This window comes from Nannobrachium achirus, assembly GCF_963921795.1.
Source record: "Nannobrachium achirus genome assembly, chromosome: 13".
NCBI lineage: Eukaryota > Metazoa > Chordata > Actinopteri > Myctophiformes > Myctophidae > Nannobrachium > Nannobrachium achirus.
This window is the reverse complement of record NC_137833.1, coordinates 40691837-40712881: the sequence shown is the minus strand read 5'-3', so window position 1 is coordinate 40712881 and position 21045 is coordinate 40691837. Positions and strand designations below refer to the sequence as shown.

Genomic DNA, 21045 nt, shown 5'->3' with positions numbered 1-21045 from the left:
ATAATGAGATTAAAAATTGCTAGCCACTAAACAAAATCTTTTTTTGCTGCGGACAGCTGAGACCTGCACTGAGTCACCAAAGTCTCAACGATATCGGCAGAATTCAGAGATAGATGTGATGGACTAATCACCTGGTAACGCTTTGTTCTCTGCCTCCTCCTCCATCTCCTCTTGGACGCTCTTCGCGTCTGACTGAACACTGTCACTACGTACACGCCTAAAACAACACACACACACACACACACGCACACACGCACACACACACACACACACACACACACACACACACACACACACACACACACACACACACACACACATTACCTCCAAGTAGTTCACATCACAGACATTTAATAAATTCAATACTTTAACAGCAGTAAAGGATCAATGTAAGACTAGAATAGTATGTGTTCATAAAGGTATGAAGCACAACATAAATGTCTCTAGTTTGAGGGTGATAAACTGGCTCACTCGGCCGATAACTAACAAGAGCAGTGTTTTAACCAACTATTGTGAGCCTAAACCCATGTTGTGAATGTGGTATTGTTGATGTGTCCATGTCCTCAGAATTCTGCTGAAACAATGACAGACATATAAACCGGCAATTCATATATGACATCCCTCTTCATATTTATTTGGAGAACCACGTCAATGGGATAAGGCTCAAAGATCAATAATAAAATGGCTGAATCGAATAAAAGCCGGTGTTCTTGTGGTGGGCTGTCCCTTTCCATTAAGCCCACCTTTTTAGACCATTAGCAGCTTTATTGGCTGACAAACACGCAAATCCCATCAATTGTGAATTGAAGCTACAATCCAGGAATTGTTTGAAAGAGTTTGTTAATACCATATGACTAGCACATCTGCAGTGGTTGGAGGTAGTCTGCCTACTCCATAGAAACATGTTGATCCGTTATCAGGTAGGATACTTAGTATTACTTACTGGTTGATACTGTCAATAAAGTCATTTAAAGCAGACAGCACACTGCATTTGAGATTCGACACTAGATGTGCCGCCATCTTTACTGTAGTTGTGACATCCTGTAGTTCTGACATCTCTCAGGAAAGAGGGAGATGACACAAAGGCTACTGATTGTAGCTTTAATGTTGCTGCCCTCAGTTTAGACGCCCAATTTATCTTAAGTTTTATCTAGATGGAGGATATACACATGCATGTACTGTAAGCCTATGAATGGCATTGTCAATCAGTCAGTTACCTGAATGTGGGTGGTATGTAATCTGCTGGTAATACAAGCGGTAGCGGCAGCCCTGACATGGCCATGTCTATGAGGTGCATGGCCAGGATGAACTCCTCAGCGGTCAGCTTCCCATCCTGGTCAATGTCAGATAGACTCCTAGAGGAGGAGAAAAGCCAATTAAATTATAATCCAAGAGAACACAACACAGCCATATCACCTGCTCATTAAGAGCTCATTGGATAACTCGATTACGGTTTATGTCAGTGACACAATTGTGTGTTTTAGTATCACATAAGGGATGTGGGTGAGTGCATGAGTCCATTTATTTATTTATTTAGAATTTAGGCATTTGTCAGACACTCTTAATCCAGAGCGATTGGGTCCGCATCAGTGTGCCGACGGGCCGGTATTCCGACACTAAAACTAACCCCAACTCTAACCCTAACCCTAAACTTAACCTCAGTAACCGTGACGAGTAACTAACCTGCCGACGCTAGTTGGAACAGCGGCCCGTCGGGATATTGAGCGGACCCCAGAGCGATTTACCATAAGCAAGGAAAACACGAGGTTATACATCAAATGCATAGCAACGGTATCTAGACATCTTCAGTCATCACAGTCTAAACAGTACAATACCAAAATAAATCAATAATCTGTTGAAACTATACACACTATAGGATGCCAGGTCTACAAATGAACCGGTCATCCGTTTACATAACATGCCATCTAAATGTCATCTTAGCCTTTGCATAAGCATGCAAGGTTGTCAACGCTAGGGCAAGTTCTACGGGCTGTGTACATTTCTCTTGTACACTGCACTGTCTGTACCTAAATGTATGACTTGTTTATTCAATCTAAGTCAGGGTATTCAAACCCCCACCTCAAGGATCCATCCCTCCTGGTCATTCTCAGTATCTCTAAGGAAATAGCTGGAGACCGTGCATTCTCTATGCCAGTGGTTCTCAACCTGTGGGTCGGGACCTCCAGGGGGGTCCCCAAATTAGTTTGGGGGGGTCACCAGAATATTAGCTTCATTTGCAACATTGTTTTTTCACTCAACAGTAAATCAACTAACATAAAGTTTAAACTTGTATATAGAGGGTATACAAGTAGTGTATATAGAGGGTTATAAATAGTGTATATAGAGTGTTATGCACATTTCTAATCTAAAGTGACAATGTAAGGACTTTTTAATGCCTCTCAAAAGACAAATTAAACATTGGCCAAATTGTCAAATATTAGAGGCAGAAATTGTATATAGAACCGTAGTATATAAAATGTAATGCCTCATTTCTTAGTGCTCGTCAGGGTGTGGGGGTCCCCAGTTAAAATAAGATTATTTTGGGGGGTCGCAGCCTGAAAAGGTTGAGAACCACCACCAGTTGTGTCAGTGATCCTAGTAGCATGTTTTTTTGTACTATCTGCATTTATGTCCTTGGCTTTCAGTACAAGCCTTCGTGACCCTGTTTGTTAACAAAACATTTGTGAACAAAGTTTTATTTGTTTATTTGTGCTAAACGAGAGGATGTGAAAAGGAGACCTTGCCCTCAGCGAATACATTTAAAGGAATACTTCACTTTACTGACCATATTGACGCCAGCTGGGTCTGAGGAAGGCTGGACTGCATTAGAATAGTACGGGCCTGGGGACCTGGAAAACACACAAACAAGATTATATATGTGTTGTGGGCAAAACAGATAATATAATTATGCAAGGGATAATCAATGACAAGCCCTGCTGTTATTGAAAAATAATTGCATGATACGGAGGCCAAGCTCTGCCTCTGCAGCGTGCATTCTTTTTCCATGCACTGCGTGCACCACCTTTGCGTCACCTTTGAGCAGGTTCCGGTCTAGAGTAGTGGTGGGAATCACTGTTCATTTCAGTGTTCGAATCGAACATAGATAAATGACTTGAGGAACTATAACGTTTGAGGAAGCGACTGAATAAAAAAAAATATATATAAAAAACTGGTCAAACGTTGGCCATATACAGTATAAGAAAGAGGCAACATTTTTGAAAATAGATGATCTACAAGCTCCCAACGCCTCGCGTTGCAAGGCATTGTGAGCATGTAGATCAGCTATTTTCACAATATTTATCTGTGGAACCGAGTCAAACTAAATGTAATGCCTCAACTCCTACAATTCCAAATGTTTCTCAGGGTTGGGGGGCCCAGATTATTTCAAGGGGCCGCGGTCTGAGAAGGTTGAGAACCACTGCTATATAGGATGTGATTCCAAATTGGCTACGGTTGGATGTTGCGTTCATGATATATGATATATGTTTAAGAAATAGGCCCCACCAACACATTTTAGAGGGCAAGTATAGACTATAATAATAATTTATTTGGTGGAAAAACAGTGATATTTGTAGAATTTGTGGTGCCCCCTATGGATGAAAGCTAAATCACTTCAAAAACACAGCGAAAACATAAGCCTGGCGGATATAATTACATTACAGCTCTGGGATTTGAACAACAATGGAGCTATAACTTCCGGCCCGGGATATGAGCTTCATCTGTCTGGCAAGGCTGCCCATACTTAGTAGGTGAAATGCATTTTCTGGTCTTGGTGGGAAAAAGTACAATTATGCATGCTACAGCAAGGCCCAGGAGGGAGGGACGAGACAGAGAGAGCATCTGCTTTTAACTTGCTATGGTTTTAAGCGGTTTCAATAGCAATAGGATAGGGAGGACACATTGTTAAGCACATAATCTTTTGTTGTGGTGGTGCAAACATAAGCTGTGGTGTACCACCATAGCCAAGTCTCTGTATGGGAAACACTACAGTAAGTTGTGTACGTCTGGGAGTGTGTTCATGTGTACCAGTGAGATGTCCACTCATCATCTTGTCATGGGAGTTGAAGAGTTGTCTGTACTTCAACCTGGATGACTGAGGAACCGCCCAATCGACAAGGGGAGGGGTCTGAGCACTGGAGGGCAAAGAGAATAACATGTTTCAACATTTCTAGCTGGCTTACTTTTGTAAAGTTGGACATTTGTTACCCAAAAGCCAACACTGGCTGACTAGCACTACTGTATCAAAATACTACTTCCTCTGTGTATCAGTGTGCATCCTGTTCACAGAGAAAATGTGTAAAAGCCGTTTCTGGTCATGTGACCTACCCGGCAGCATCGAAGGACGGGCCTTTCGTAAGTTTGGTACTGGAACGATTGAATGATGAAGACTTGTTGAGGGAGGAGCCTGGAAGAGACAGAGGGTGTTATGTTTTAGTTCCAGGCTACAGTATGTTGGACAAACTCACAAGGCTTTGAACACATACTGTTTTGTCAGTCGTGCAATGGATAGGTCGCAGCGATCACATGACTCCTCCAAACAACGCATCTCATGTTTTATTGTTAATGTGACCAAAGAAATTGCTAGAGAGAAGGGACTTTACATTAATGCCAGTCCATATTCCACACCAATGCAACTAGTCGCAACTGCAATTAGGGATAATGGTTGCAAGTAGTTGAATGTTGCAAGGAGTTGCATCGCAAATCATTGGTGTAGACTCGTTTTTACACTAGCTGTCAAACTAATGGTCTAGAAACAAGAATGAGGTAATGCTCCTTGCAACTCTTGTGCCCTTGCAACACTAACAGACACGCCTCGCCTAACGTTTGATTATGAAGAAGTAGCAGCCTGTGTGAAATTTGCCTAGATAAGCCCTGGGTAGCTGTGTTGTTTGATAACGCTTTAGATGTCAAAGGGTTCAAGGCTTTAAATGTTACCTGGATGGGAGAAGCCTGTCATGGCGGCTGGCGGGGCTCCATTAGCGATGGGTGGGGGGAGGGGAGGCGGGGCAGAGGACACGAGGGGGGGCGAAACACCAACAGGCAAAGGTGGCAGAGGGAGAGGAGGCACGCCTGGCAGGGCAGTGGCCATAGGGGGCATGCCTAGACAAACAAACAAGAAATCATCATTATGATGAGCAGCGTACCGTCGTTGTCGGGTGGAAACTGTGCATGTCCAAAACCTTCCTTTTTTTGTTATCATTTTAAAAAACGATTTAAAGTAGTGAAAATAGCAGATCTACAAGCTCACAATGCCTCGTGATGTGTGCTTGTAGATCTGCTATTTTCACAACTTTTGTGCGACACTTTGAAGTAGGGCTTTAATTTACCCCAATACACACCCATTTGAAACGGTTTCTGGCTGACGGTGACAATATATATGAGCATCTATTTGAATTTAACCCATTTCCCCCAAATCTTTGAGAGCAACAGGCCACAAGAAGAATATCTGATTAAAAGAACAAGCAGAAATAAGCGTGACAATGTGTCATTGTTACCAAAGCCCGTCTGTGGTGGTGGGATAGCCATCAGCGGCTGCTTCATACTGGGGGGCAGCGTATGGGGCAGGGGGTGGCCCTGAAGCTTCAGTTTGATCAGCTTCATGGCGATGGAGAACTCATGGATGTCCATGCGGCCATCACTGTTCATATCAGCCAGAGCCCTGTAGAACATTTACAAATACACAGGAACAAAGTGCAACTTTTTTACATATGTGGCAGAAGTGAAACTGCTTTTGGAGGTGCCCTCCATAGAGGCCCCTCAATATGCAATTCCAATTTGGGGTTGATTAGATGTCGTGTCCATGATATATATAGTAGGACTCCTCCCACTCAATTTGAAAGCCAATTACAGGTAAATGGCATTGAACATCAAAATCCTGTTTGAAGCTCATGATGAGAAAATGTATATCTATTTGGTGAAAAATATCATGTTTCTACAACAAACCGTGATACTTGTACCATTTGTGGTGAAATTGGTTTTGGCCTTACGTTATGTTTTGTAAAATAAGTCCTACCCGCAAAAAAGCCAATTGGAATTTGAATAGGAGAAATCTGTATGACATGTTTATCACATTACTTTGATTGTACGACCAAGAGCGGCCTGTTATAGTGTCCTCATCAGGCTGCTTTGAACATTTTTGGGTAGAGTGTCTTCCTTGGCCTACTGGCAGTGCCTGCTGTCGCCAGTAGTTGCCGGGTCCCATTGACAAAATAATAACACACTTCTGGAAAATACGGCCGACCGTCGCCCACTGTTAAAGCGCACCGAAAGGTTTGATTCTGATCAGTTCAGAAGTTAGCTGCACACAGACAGACGCAGAAACAAACACACATTCAAATAGGGGAAAAGATATAATCTCTGCCTCTCTCTCAACACACACACACACACACACACACACACACACACACACACACACACACACACACACACACACACACACACACACACACACACACACACACACACACACACACACACACACACACACACACTATCAATGGCACAACATATTTTCAGATGGGGGTCCATCGGCCTCAGGTCTTAATGGGTTAAGAAAGGTTAAGGCAATAATTAACCTTGATATACAATTCAAATAATTTGCTCACAAACCCAAACAACAACATTTAAACCTGCTCTGACAAAGGCCTGGCTCATAAATTAGCTGGAGTTTGTGGTCACGTGACTCACCAGATCTGGGCCAGGATGGTAGGGGGCAGTCCTGATTGGAGGAAGAAGTTCCTTGCCTGGTCCCCTAAGAGACAAGAAGAGGAACGGTATATTCATTTCATTGCTTTCACTTTCGAACAAAGTAATGGACAGGACAATCTTAACCGGCAATTAAAGGGAGTGTAAGTGATATTTGTGTGTTAAAAAGTTCCCCTGAAAAGACATGGAGGATGGAATATACTAAAGACGTCACACATAATAGTATGATGTGTGAGTTTAGTACGTATGAATGTTGATCATACATGGTATTTATATACCAATACTTACCACACACGAATAGGGATGGGACGATATGACAATTTCATATCATGATTATTGTGACAAAAAAGAAATCGCGATTTACGATATTATCACGATAATAAAAATCCATTATCCTAAAGGTGGAACATTTGCCAAAAAATAGCCGATCTTGACGCGTTGTGAGCTTGTAGATCGGCTATTTTTTGGCAAATACATTTGATAGAGAGTGATAAAATTACTGTATCAAGTACGTATATTATAACTTAAGTACCTTTTACCAATAGAGGGTTTAAGTGGTACAGCATAATGCAGCTCGGCAAATAAAAGGTGAATTGATCCCAGTGCATGACGGACGATATCACGATAAACGATAATATCGCGTATCGTCCCATCCCTACACACGAACTGTGGATGTATCTCTCTCTCTGTGTGTGTGTGTGTGTGTGTGTGTGTGTGTGTGTGTGTGCGTGCGTGCGTGCGTGCGTGCGTGTGCGTGTCTTGTGAACATAGTGTGTTCATCTACCTGTGATGTACCCAGCAGCAGTAGGGGCGAGGCTGTGAAACTGCTGATCATGTTTGGCTCTCTCATCCACCGAGATCAGAAACACATCTGTTACCGGACCTGACAGACAAGATAAGAGTTCATGAAGCACCAAGCCAGAAGGCCATTGACACAACCACAGAGAAGGAGGAAGGATGAGAAGGCTGCGTTAGTCATCAGTTTCAGTTCTGTGTAGAGGAATGCCCCGGAAAGGTGAGTCACACTAACTGGACGTATAGTGACATGTTCAAAAGGATGGAGGGAGTGATAAGGGCAGGCTGCACCCATGCTTCAGTAAGTACTCTGCCTGCTGCGGCCTCGTGCTTACCGACCAGTATGGACAGTACTTCTATAGCAGTGTTTCTCAAACTTTCAAATTTCAAGGTCTCCCCTTAACTCTGACAGTGTACAAATGGAACCAAATGAACCTGTTAGGGTTCATTTCTGTCAGAGTTACAGACTTGTAAGGGTCAATGTAGACCCCCCCCCTAAAGGAACCCACAGAGTCCCTGGAATCCACTTTGAGAACCACTGTTCTATAGAACCTATTTTAGATTAAAAAAAACTGCTCTGCCACTGGCACATTTGGTCGATCTATCCATCCATCTATTGTATACTGTATATTTGTATAAAGATGAATGGAAATGATTATGATCACGCAAAATGACTGCGATTATGAAATAATTGTGAGAGGCATATTTTCAAGGGGAACAAACAAGACTGGAAGTGGAGTGCAGTGCAGCACTGTGACTGAGGCGGGGCTGCTACATGTGGGTAACACTAGTGTTGCTGCGGGAGTCGGAGTGAACAAAATGCTGGTTGTTTTCTTGACTTTTCCGCAAGGCAGAGTCAAAAAGAGGGAAATGTGCAACTGTCATTGATAGTGCTCCATATGAGTATTGAAACCATTTCAAATATTCAGAATAAGTATTGAAGTTGAAAAATGTACAGTTGTGAGTGACAACAGAAACTTTTTTTTGTATATATGCAATGTCCACCGAAGAATAAGTGTTGGTACAGCATATAACTTCATAATACTTTCCCCAGGTATGGACTATACTGAAACACAAACTAAGTGACCCAGAGTAGGAAGCAACAGAAAGTGGCCTCTTTAACATTGCTGACATGGTGAGGGAAAGATCCGTTACATCAGAAATTGTAAACCAAAGTGCAACTTAACTGCCCACAGGTAGTGACCATGTCAAACATCAGTAGCCAAACACGGTTGTTGCATGCAGTGAGGTAAAATGTACAGCTAAGGAATCAAAATCGATGGCTGCCTGTGTAATAGCAAAGCCAACCATGATTTCAGCCAACTCCCTCCCCACACTATACAGTAGGTAAATCCCAGCGATTATTACCGCCTTGTTTGGCAAGACAGGGTCCTCATTGACAGAAATGTAAATGTATTTATTCAATTAAAGTGTTAATCAAATGCTTTGTTCATCATTGTCAACCTCAAGGCAACGATCCTTTGTTATAGTTTTTATTTCTCTTTATTTAACCAGCAAGAGTGCATATTTTACAAGGGAACCCTGCCCAAGGAAGCAACAAACAGAGTTTACAGCATAAAATACTATACAAAAGCATAAATGCCTGTGTGATCATTTATATGTATTATAAATGTACATTGTTCCACATTGTGCAGCCGTGCTTCAGAATCCCAGTCCCTCTGGATCTACATGAGATTTGTTTTTCTATTAGTAGTTCTGTGAGATTATCTTCTAATGATCTCAAATTAAATGGGGGATTAACAGTTCACAATAAAACAAATGCGCATGCCACGGACACATACACACACACACGCGCGTGCGTACTGACCTCCAAATGTAGTGGGGAACTGTGCCATGGTTCAGTCAGTCTTCTACTGCAGCTATACAAGACCTGAAACACAATACAAATCATAAAGCAAGGGTTGACACTAAAGGTCACAAAAGCACTTGCCCCAGGTCCCTGCTGAGTGGGAAGAATGCAGGGTTGACTTTGCTACTAGGCAGAGATGAGAAGAGTCATGGGAGAATGTGCAGTGAGTATACGTGATCTAATGCCCACTGAAGAATGTAAAGTAGGAAAACGGCATATTGCTTCCTAATACCCTCCACTTCACCAGAGGTTCTCAACCTGCGGGCCCCAGAGGGGTCCCCAAATTATTTTGGGGGGTCCCCAGATGATTAACTTAATGTTCAACATTGTTTTCTCACTCAGCAGTAAACAAACCAACATACGGTTTAAGTGTTTAGAAGGTATCTGAACATTTCTAAAGTGACAATTGAAGGACTTTATTACCTCTAAAATGATAAATGAAACACTGGCCAAGTTAAAGGCAGAAATTGTGAAAATAGCAGATCTACAAGCTCACAACACCTCGCAGCGCGCGAGAGCCACTGTTCTAAACCAATGTTCTAAATCCAAAGAGTTTCCTGAAAACGTATGATGCTAGTGTGTGTGTGAGGCAGAGATTTTGTCTTTCCCCTATTTGAATGTGTGTTTGTTTCTGTGTCTGTCTGTGTGCAGCTAATTTCTGAACTGATCACAATCAAACCTTTCGGTGTGTTTTAACAGTGGGCGGCGGGCGGCTGTATTTTCCGGAAGTGCGTTATTTGTCAATGGGACCCGGCAACTACTGGCGACAGCAGGCAATGAGGCGATAGTGGAAAATGTCGCCCAAAAACATGAAAATATTTTATCTTTTGGACAACATCGCCCAGAGTCGCCGGCTGTTGCCCGCTGTTAAAGCGTAGTGTTTCACGCACACTGCCAGTAGGCCAAGAAAGACACTCTACCCAAAATCCTTCAAAGCAGCCTGATGAGGACACTATAACAGGCCACTCTTGTCTTGGCCGTACATCAAAGTATTGTGATAAACATGTCATTCAGATTTCTCCTATTCAATTCCAATTGGCTTTTTTGCGGGTAGGACTTATTTTACAAAACATAACGCAAGGCCAAAACCAAATTCACCACAAATGGCACAAGTGTAACAGTTTGTTGTAGAAACATGATATTTTTCACCAAATAGATATAAATCGTCTCATCACGAGCGACAAACAGGATTTTGATATTCAATGCTGTAAATGTTCTACAGGGCTCTGGCTGATATGAACAATAATGGCCGTATGGATATCCATGAGTTCTCCATCGCCATGAAGCTGATCAATAGAACCCGTGTTATACAAAATGTAATGCCTCAACCCTTAGTGCTTGTACGGTGAGGGTCCCCAGTTAAAATATGATTATTTTGGGGGTCACAGCCTGAAAAGGTTGAGAACCACTGCACTACACCACCGTCCAGAGTCTATAATGCATCACATGTCAATTTTCACCTTTATTTCATAATCATATTTGATTTGTGGTTAAAAAGTATAATTTCATTTGTGATAAAACATTGAGTTAATAAATAGTAAACAGTTAAAAAGAAATGCTATTTACAGTTAAAAACACAGTCAATGCATGCGTGTTTATTGTATTTGTTGCAATTTATATTGTGTTTTACTTGGAACCACTTAGACGTTTTACTGAAAGAGAACAACTGAAGAGAACAACAGGAAGTTACGTTTTAGTTTAACAGTGTGTCATGTGACAACCTGAATTAGCCGGGAAAAAACTATACTTCCGCTTCCACGGTGTTGTTGTTATATTGTGCAAGAGCTGACCAGCGACACAGAACGCTGCTGTAACCCAAAAGACGATTTGTATCTTTTTCTTTGTTTGTATGCAACCTACCAGAGCAATTAAGTAAACTTTGTCTTGAACGTTTTTCTTGGACTATTATTTCACCCCTTTCAAGAACTTTCAGTACATTTTGGTGCCGAAACCCGGGATTTTTGCGACTTTTTTTGTGGATGTTTATGACGCTGGAAGTGAACTACTGAAATGTCCGACGATATGGATCGTATGAAGAAAAAGCGTGGAGTAATCCGTGCTTCAGTTTCGAAGATGCTGTTTAAGATGGAGGGAGAAGCAAACAAACAAGAAGATCAAAGGGACTATGATACACTGCGTGAAATGCTGTCTCTACTAACGACCAAGGAGGGACAACTAACGGAGCTGGACAGAGGAATTGAAGACAAAACCCCGACGGACGAAATGGACGTCGAAATCGAAACCACGGTGGAATATCAGGACCGCATTATTACGTGGAAAACACGGGCAAGCATGCTGCTCGAGAAAAGACCCGGTGCCCAGGAGGAGCTTGTGAGTAGACGCACTAGTGCTCGAAGTACAGGCTCTGACAATTCCCTGGCTAGACAGACTGTTAAACTGCCCAGATTAGTGATTGAAAGGTTTAATGGAGAAATAAGCCAGTGGCAAGAATTCTGGAGTCAATATGACACTGCTATCCATTCAAATGATGCGCTGTGTAAGAAGGAAAAGTTCGCATACCTGAAATCCTACCTAATTGGAGCAGCAGCAAAGGCTGTAGCAGGTCTCACATTGACTGACAGCAATTATGATAACGCAATTGACTTGCTCAAGAACAGATTTGGAAGAAAGGACATCGTGGTCAGTGCACACATGTCAAAACTGCTAACCTTGACACCTGTGAAAAGATCCTCAGATATAGCAGCACTGAGATTTCTTTATGATGAATGTGAAATACAGATTCGCAGTTTAGAGTCTCTAGGTGTTCACAGTGACACATATGGCAGCCTGCTATGCCCTGTATTATTACAGTTGATACCAGATGACCTGGCATTAGGCTACACACGCACATTGGACACTGATGGTGAATGGAAAGTGCCTGAGCTAATTAAATTCCTGCAAAACGAAGTGCAAAGTAGAGAAAGAGCACTACAACTGACCAGATCAGGCAGCTCACAAAAGGACAATTCCCAAAGTAACAGACCATTCACAAAATCAGTGCCATCCAGTGAGAATAAAGCTAAAACATGGACTATGCCCTCAGCAGCTGCATTGCACACAGCTAGTAATGCCCCCCAGACCTGTGTGTATTGTGACAGTCCAAGTCATAAGCCAGAAAACTGCCCAGACAATTCAGTGACTGCTCGAAAGGAAAAATTGAGAAAAATGGGAAGATGCTTTGTGTGCCTAGGCCAAAAACACATAGCCAAATTCTGCAAGGTTAAAGGTGTCTCCTGTGCCTTGTGTGGTCGCAGACACCACCAGTCTGTCTGTGATCCAAAAGAAATGCAGCCAGATGTGAACAGCACCAGTACAGATGCTGTGGTTTCTTCTGTGTCTAGCACAATGAAACCAAAACCTAATGAACCCAACACAGTGCTACTTCAGACAGTTAAAGCCTGGACAGAAGGCCCAGCAGGGAGAAAAATTGTGCGTTGCCTATTAGATGGAGGCAGTCAAAGAAGCTTTGTGCATGAGAACCTGGTGAAGACACTGAAACTGCCAGTATTAAAGCAAGAGACATTGAACCTCCACACCTTTGGATCTGCTGGCCCCATGACAACCAAGCGCAACATTGTCAAAGTAGTGCTAGAGAATGTGTGGAATACACAGCAAAGAATTGAAATTGCAGCAGTTGAGACCCCCCAAGTGTGCACTGCTGTAATGAAAGTGCCTGGAGAGCACATCAGAGGAGAATTCAAGAGGAGAGGTCTGCAGCTGGCAGATTTCCAGTTAGATGGTGCTGAGGACCCAGAGCTGTTAGTTTTAATTGGAGCTGACTTTTACTGGCAAGTAATGACTGGCAAAGTAGAAAGGCTAACAGAGTCACTAGTGGGCTTAGAAAGCACCTTCGGATGGACTGTACAAGGTCCAGTCCCAATGTCTAGTGTGACAGACACAACCTGCATGCACATTAGCCTAGATGAGGACACACAGATCTCAAAACAGTTGCATGCTTTTTGGGAAATAGAATCACTGGGCATTGTAAATCACAAAGTTGAAAGCCCAGCAGATACAGAAGCTCTTCAGAGCTTTGAGCAGACAGTAACATTCATTGATGGTCGCTACCAAGTAGAGTTACCATGGCGAAATGACAGCCCCCCTCTACCAGACAACTTCAGAGTTGCAAAGAAAAGGTTTGAAAGCCTGAAGAGGAAGCTGAGCACTGATGCTATGCTGTACACAAGGTACAACAATGTGATGGAGGATTATCTACAGCAGGGAATATGTGAGGATGTTCCCCAGAATGACTCAGCAGCAGAGTCAACAGAGACTGTGAAATATTACTTACCTCATCATGCTGTACTCCGGGAGGAGAAAGCGACGACTAAACTGAGAGTAGTGTTTGATGCCTCATCACACGAGACCGGAAGCCCCTCACTCAATGACTGTCTGTTAACTGGGCCAAACCTAAACCCTGATCTGTTAGATGTGCTAATCAAATTCAGACTGCACAAGATAGCTTTCACTGCAGACATCACCAAAGCTTTCTTGCAGATAGCCCTAGCAGAAAAAGACAAGGATTCAGTCAGGTTCCTGTGGCTACATGGGCCCCCCACTAAGGACTGTGACAATGAGCTGCGCATTATGAGAATGAGTAGAGTGGTATTTGGTGTTTCACCGAGCCCTTTCCTCCTAGCTGCCACTATTAGGAAACACATCCAACAGTACGAAGCAGCCCAACCAAAAGCAGTGAAGGCACTAAACGAGTCCTTGTACGTTGACGACCTGATAGCAAGTACATGTGACGTGGACGAGGCCTACTCAGTCACAAAGGGAGCAAAGAACATTCTATCTGATGCTGGAATGAACCTGTGCAAATGGACAACAAACTCACCAGATCTCAAAGCAAAATGGGCAGAGAATGGATTTGAACAAGCAACAGAACCTGTCACTTGTGGAAATGTACTCAGAAGTGCTAGGCTTAGTATGGAAACCTGAGAAAGACCACTTTGTGTTTGATTTAAATGGACTATTGGACATTTTGAAAGACAGACAAAACACAAAGAGAAGCGTGCTGCAAACCTCAGCTCGTATCTTTGACCCTATTGGGTTCCTCACTCCATTCACCATTAGGGTGAAGCACCTGTTCCAACAACTATGGGAGAGGGGAATTGGTTGGGATGACCAGTTGCCCCCAGACTTGACTAAAGAATGGAACCAGTGGTGCTCTGAACTGCCCCGACTCCACCTTGTGGCCATCCCCAGGTGGTATCACATTGAAATCCAACTCGACATGCAGTCACTAGAACTACACGTATACTGTGATGCTAGTGAAAAGGCTTACAGTGCTGTTGCGTACATGCAAGGAAAGAACCAAGACGGGGAAATTGTGACAAGCTTTGTGGCATCAAAGTCGAGAGTCGCCCCTCTAAAGAAACTAACCTTGCCACGCTTAGAGCTGATGGGAGCGTTAATTGGAGCCAGGTTGGGAAACAATCTGCTGAAGTCCCTAAACATGGAAAAGAATCAGCTCAAGATGTGGACAGACTCAATGATCACTTTCCACTGGATACGCAGCACAGCACAGAAATGGAAGCCATTTGTGGAAAATAGAGTGACTGAAATCCAAAGTCTGACAAACCCAGAGTCATGGTCACATATCAGTGGCAAAAACAATCCTGCTGACCTACCCACCAGAGGTCAGAGCGTTGACAATCTCATCCAAAGTGAGCTGTGGTGGAACGGACCTTCTGCCACACTGTCAACTGAACCCACAGACACAACCGAGGAGGACTGTATTGCTGAAGATGCAAATGTTGAGCTTAGGACTAAGTTCACAGTAGCTGTACAGTTCACTAGCACTGACCCAGCTGAACCACTGTTAGACCTTGACAAGTACAGTAGACTGAGAACAGTGTTCAGAATAACTGCATGGGTGAAGAGGTTTGTAAACAATGCCCGCACAAGCCAAAAGACCCACGGAGAGCTCACTGCAGAGGAGCTCACTGCAGCTGAAATGTACTGGGTAAAAGTGACACAAGAGGAAGTTTTCAGCCAAGAATTGAATCAGCTGAAATCAGGACAAGACATTGACAAAGGCTCAAAAATCAAAGACTTGAAGCCATTCCTGGACGAGAACAGCCTTATTAGTGTAGGAGGAAGGCTGCAGCAGTCAGAGTTCAGTTTCAGAGAACAGCACCCATGGGTGCTACCCCCAAAACACAGATACACTGAGCTCTTAGTTCAAAACTACCATGAAAAGGTGATGCATTCTGGGGTCAGGGATACTCTAGTGCAGATAAGGGAGACCTACTGGATACTGAGAAGCAGACAGCTGGTTAAGCAGATTGTAGCACGCTGCCACATCTGTAAAAGACTGAAAGTGAAACCAGCTCAGCAAGTTACTGCCCCCCTACCGAAAGACAGGATTACAGAATCCCCACCTTTTGAAGTCATGGGCATTGATTTCGCAGGCCCGCTGTATGTCAAGTCAAACAGTCAGACAAAGAAGGCATACATTGCACTGTTCACATGTGCTGTCACCAGGGCAGTGCATTTAGAGCTTGTGTCAGACATGTCCACAGAGAACTTTCTCTTAGCCTTGAAGAGATGCATTGCAAGACGAGGGCTATGTAAGGTCATTTATTCGGACAATGCCAAGACCTTTAAAAGAGCAGATCAAGATCTAAAGGAGCTGTGGAAATCGTTCAAGGAACCTGAGCTCACAGCGTTCTTTACCGAAAAGGGAATCTCCTGGAAGTTTATTGCTGAGAGAGCAGCTTGGTGGGGCGGCTTCTGGGAAAGACTTGTGAGGTCAGTGAAAACCTGCTTAAAAACTGTCCTAGGAAAGGCCTCACTGAACTTTGAGGAGCTGACCACCACTCTCGCAGAAGTGGAGGCTGTGCTGAATTCTAGGCCACTCTCGTATGTGAACAACGATGCTGATGAGCCCAGCCCCCTGACACCCGCTCATTTCCTGGTCGGGAAAAGAGTAAGACTGACTTCCCTGCCACCAAAGACCATGATTCCAGAAACTCAGTCAGCCAACCTGAGCAGAGAGAACATGGGACGCAGATGGAAGTATCGCCAGAGACTTTTGAACACCTTCTGGACCCGCTGGCGCAAGGACTATCTACTGGATCTGAAATCAGCACACAAGTGTGACACCCCCAAACCCACTGAGCTCAAAGTGGGAGACATCGTGCTGATTGGAGAGGACAAGATGCCTCGACAAACCTGGAAAACAGGCAGGATTGAAGAACTGTTTCCAGGGCGAGATGGACTAACGCGCTCATGCATAGTCCGTACTCCCACAGGGACATTATTGAGAAGACCTGTGCAACTGCTATATCCTTTGGAAATAACTTGACTTTATTCAGGCATGGACTAGTAGTGATGAACTATTGTTCATCGGGCGGGAGAATGTTGTGATTTATTTCATAATCATATTTGATTTGTGGTTAAAAAGTATAATTTCATTTGTGATAAAACATTGAGTTAATAAATAGTAAACAGTTAAAAAGAAATGCTATTTACAGTTAAAAACACAGTCAATGCATGCGTGTTTATTGTATTTGTTGCAATTTATATTGTGTTTTACTTGGAACCACTTAGACGTTTTACTCTGAAGAGAACAACAGGAAGTTACGTTTTAGTTTAACAGTGTGTCATGTGACAACCTGAATTAGCCGGGAAAAAACTATACTTCCGCTTCCACGGTGTTGTTGTTATATTGTGCAAGAGCTGACCAGCGACACAGAACGCTGCTGTAACCCAAAAGACGATTTGTATCTTTTTCTTTGTTTGTATGCAACCTACCAGAGCAATTAAGTAAACTTTGTCTTGAACGTTTTTCTTGGACTATTATTTCACCCCTTTCAAGAACTTTCAGTACAGAACAGGGTACATCTCAAAACTACTGAACGCATCTCCATTACCAGATCTCACTCACTTCCTTCTTTTGTTACTGACCCAATGAACAAAAGGGGACATTCTAAAACTAGGATTTCTTTTAACTCCATTTTGTGTTTAGTTGATTTTATTTACACTTGAAGGTCATAGAATAAACAAGGGATTAATCCTGTTAATATTACTGAATGTTTGTATGAAAGACATACTTTATGCAATCAGGTGACAAATGATAAACCCACTTGCCTGTTCAGTCAACCAGAAAGCAAATTGCAGTTGCACAAATATGTATTTACACTACCATTGTGTGGACAATCCGCAAACCATTTACCATCAATGGCTGAATCAGATCTGGACTGATTCAATCAAAGTTCCTCTCCTCATCTTTATGTAAATGAATTGATAATTGATAAGTATTGCATTACCATCAACAATGACAGCAGGTTTTCAATGGCAAGAGTTGATTTCACTCCAACAAACTAAAGTTGTAATACCCTCAGGCTCACATTCATTGACAAGAACCCAGATAAACACAGCCATGCACATTGAAAAATAGATTGTCACAGGCTGTTGAATAATACCAAAGATCGCTAACTTGATCCAACAAAAAACTAAACAAAAATGAAAACATTCAATCTTGTGGCAACAATAAGTTTCCAGCTAGCAGCCAATCCAGCAAGGAAACAAACATTTTGGTCTGTAGGCCATTTCACCAGCTATTGTTGGTAAAAACCACATAAGCTAGACGTCAGCTGTGAACAGAAGATAACTGTTAACCTTTATGTGACTGAAGAAGTGAAGATAGGGACAGGTTCTATCTCAGTGACACCCTGCTGCTTCAAGTTCAGTCACACCAAGACACACTTTCTCACTTGGGAGTCCAGGCCAGTAATGGGGCGATTATGACATTTTACATGACAAATAATTGTCACACAAATTGTGATTAACGATTAATGTGTTGTTGCTTTTTGGACTGGTTCTCTGCTGTCTGTCGGCAACGTTACATCGCGGTCTAATGTAACTCCACAAGGGTACAGATTTAACCACATGGATCCAGACCCAGTAATTATAACAAAACACACCCGCTCATATTGAACATAATTCCCAAGTAAATGAGCTGAGCTAAATCAGCTCTTCTTGTGTGCCTCGCTGTATGTCTTGTGTCATGTTGTTGCTGCACTGACTGAGTGCAGTGCACTGGTCTCGCTGTTGGAGGAGAGGCGGTGTGTGAGTGTGTGTGCGTGTGTGTGTGTGTGTGTGTGTGTGTGAGAGAGGAGTCGAGGCGTCCTCTTCACGTGGTTGCAACAACGTTCCTTTTTCCCCCGTTTCTTGATAAAATCTATTTCTATTGGGACCTATAGTTTTAGAATTACCCGCTGTCATAGAGACTGCCCCTACAGTTGACAACGGTGGCCGTGGGTACTTCTTGCTATGGACAAATCTTGTACGTTCATTTGGGAGCTGTACGTAAAGGTCTGTGTACGGACCTAAATCATACGGACAATTACGGACTGGGAGAAAGACCTTACATGAAACGGATCAAACAGACATCTCTATCACCCTCCGTTTCTTGTGTATTCCCGCAGTCCTTATGTACTACTATGCATGGTACTTAAGCTGAGAAAAGGTTGCTATAATGTATGTGCTTTCGAATGGAAAGATTTGTGTACATCATTTCGAAGTTACTAACTCTGAAGTCAAACTGCACCTGTACAAGTTGGGTAGGCTTACATTTTAAATGTTAATATACAAAGACTAAAAATTGTAAGCTCCATAATGGTAATTTAACAAAAACTCAAATTAGCTTGTGAGGATTTACGGTTTAATGGCACATGCATCCAATACCACCATACCATGACATAGACTACCCCCTTTTAGTTTTTTGCTCATGTAGGCCTACCATGCATGACACACAGAGAGGGAGAGGGATAGGGAGAGAGGGAGAAGAAGAATGCTAAAGGTTAATATGCAAACCAAGACAAACATTGTAAACTGTGTAATGAGCACCATAGTGGTGGTAATTTAACACAAACAAACTCATTTGCTGTTTAATGATGATGACATGACATGAGTCACATCCAACAACTTCCTTCTAACAGTCTCAAATGAGTAAAGAGGGCTTTGGAGTGGACAGTTCAGGAACCCGCACGCCTAGCAGCGACATCATCCAAGCTAAAAGAAACTTCAGGCGTTCTATTCCTGGAAAGTTAGCATGCTATAATGGAAGACATTGTTCTTGTCTTAGAGAGTAAGAAAAAATCATTTAAATCTTGTTTGGGAAAAAAATAACAAAATAACTATGTTACTTAATGGTAGGCGGGTTTCTGAACCGTCCACAGCCCTCCTCTGAGACAGACAAAATAGGAAAAAAGAATAGTACCATTATAATCATGAGCATTTAGTGAGAACCAATTATATGAAGTTAGGTTGAAAATGGGTGAAGTTGTCCTTTAACATAAATTAAAATAAAATTATAAATACAAATTACTTGAAATAGCTATTCCTTCTGCCAGATAGTTTCGGGAACGCACATACCACAAAACACACAGGAACACCATCAACAACATCCTCAGCCTATGACATCTTCAGTGTTATGTTAATCAGATCCAGACATGCCTTAACCCCTTATCTCTATGACCACCACACACACTGCAATAATATCAACATCAATAATCTGATCATGAGCACAGCAGAGCAGGACTCTCGGTTAGGGTGTGTGTCAACGTGAATCACCGTCCCCTGGCCTCACTGCACTGCACTGACACACTATCTACACCCTGGTGTCTGACGTAGATACTTTCATACACACTCAGAACTAACTCTTTGATCATAGCACTCTGAAGACTGTCTCTCTGTGTGTGTGTGTGTGTGTGTGTGTGTGTGTGTGTGTGTGTGTGTGTGTGTGTGTGTGTGTGTGTGTGTGTGTGTGTGTGTGTGTGTGTTCATCAGAGTGGGGGGACAAAGTAACCAGCTTAACTAGGTCACAGAAACAAAGCCCACACACACACACACACACACACACACACACAGACAGACAGACTAAAGGGCTTGATATACTTTGTTGCTTCACAGACCGCCTGCGTATAACAGTTACTGTACTCCTATTGCTGCTGATCATACTGTATGTCAGCCTACATCTAAGAAAAGAGTCCACAGTTTAAATTCAATTAGCCATTTTACTTGGGGGCCAACGACACTGGCAATTTCAAAATGTCAAAATCAGGAGCACCAATCAAAATGTGAGTGATGGTGCTCAACATTGAGCCAACTCTTGCACTTGAGCAGCAGTGAGTGTCTGAGTGATGAGGGACAGTATTAACACATGGGATAATACAATGGTCCTGTAGGGAGATTTGGGCCCATGTTTACACTCTCTCTGAGTTAAATGACGACTGAAGATTTTACTGCGTATGTCTGCGTTACTGTCAGACATGGATACACTGGTGACAAAAGAGGGACAGACGTTGATAAGATTTGATCGCTGCGATTCCTCTCTGGGATTCCCTCATGCATGCAGAGATTCAATTTTGGAGTGTGACCTCCTAGTCTACAGCGTACAACTACAAAGTACAGTGTGCATTCACAAGGCTTGTTTGAAAAAAGCCAGTTTATTTGTTTATAAGATAAGAAGATAAACATCATCTGATCCCTGGGAGAAACAAAACAGGAATGGATTAACACATAGTCAATCAATAAATATAAATAAATGTATAAATAAATGTAATATCATATCAATAAATCTCAATCATCAATAAATAATGGATAAAATAAATGAAAGGACTTTATTTGTGTTGCATCTAAATGTTACCTACAGCACATGTCTC

General features: G+C 42.6%; 1 protein-coding gene across 1 annotated transcript in view; it reads right to left on the bottom strand.

The window, feature by feature from the left end:
• The window catches only part of itsn1 (intersectin 1 (SH3 domain protein)), a gene marked incomplete at its 3' end in the record, with an annotated part of 74609 nt that overhangs the window by 51231 nt on the left and 2333 nt on the right, over positions 1-21045 (bottom strand). The window contains 10 exon segments of the mRNA XM_080740540.1: positions 132-217; positions 1218-1355; positions 2786-2849; positions 4027-4133; positions 4327-4405; positions 4936-5100; positions 5496-5659; positions 6688-6751; positions 7490-7588; positions 9329-9391. Coding sequence (XP_080596666.1) covers positions 132-217; positions 1218-1355; positions 2786-2849; positions 4027-4133; positions 4327-4405; positions 4936-5100; positions 5496-5659; positions 6688-6751; positions 7490-7588; positions 9329-9356 — 994 coding nt within the window. The 5' untranslated portion in view covers positions 9357-9391.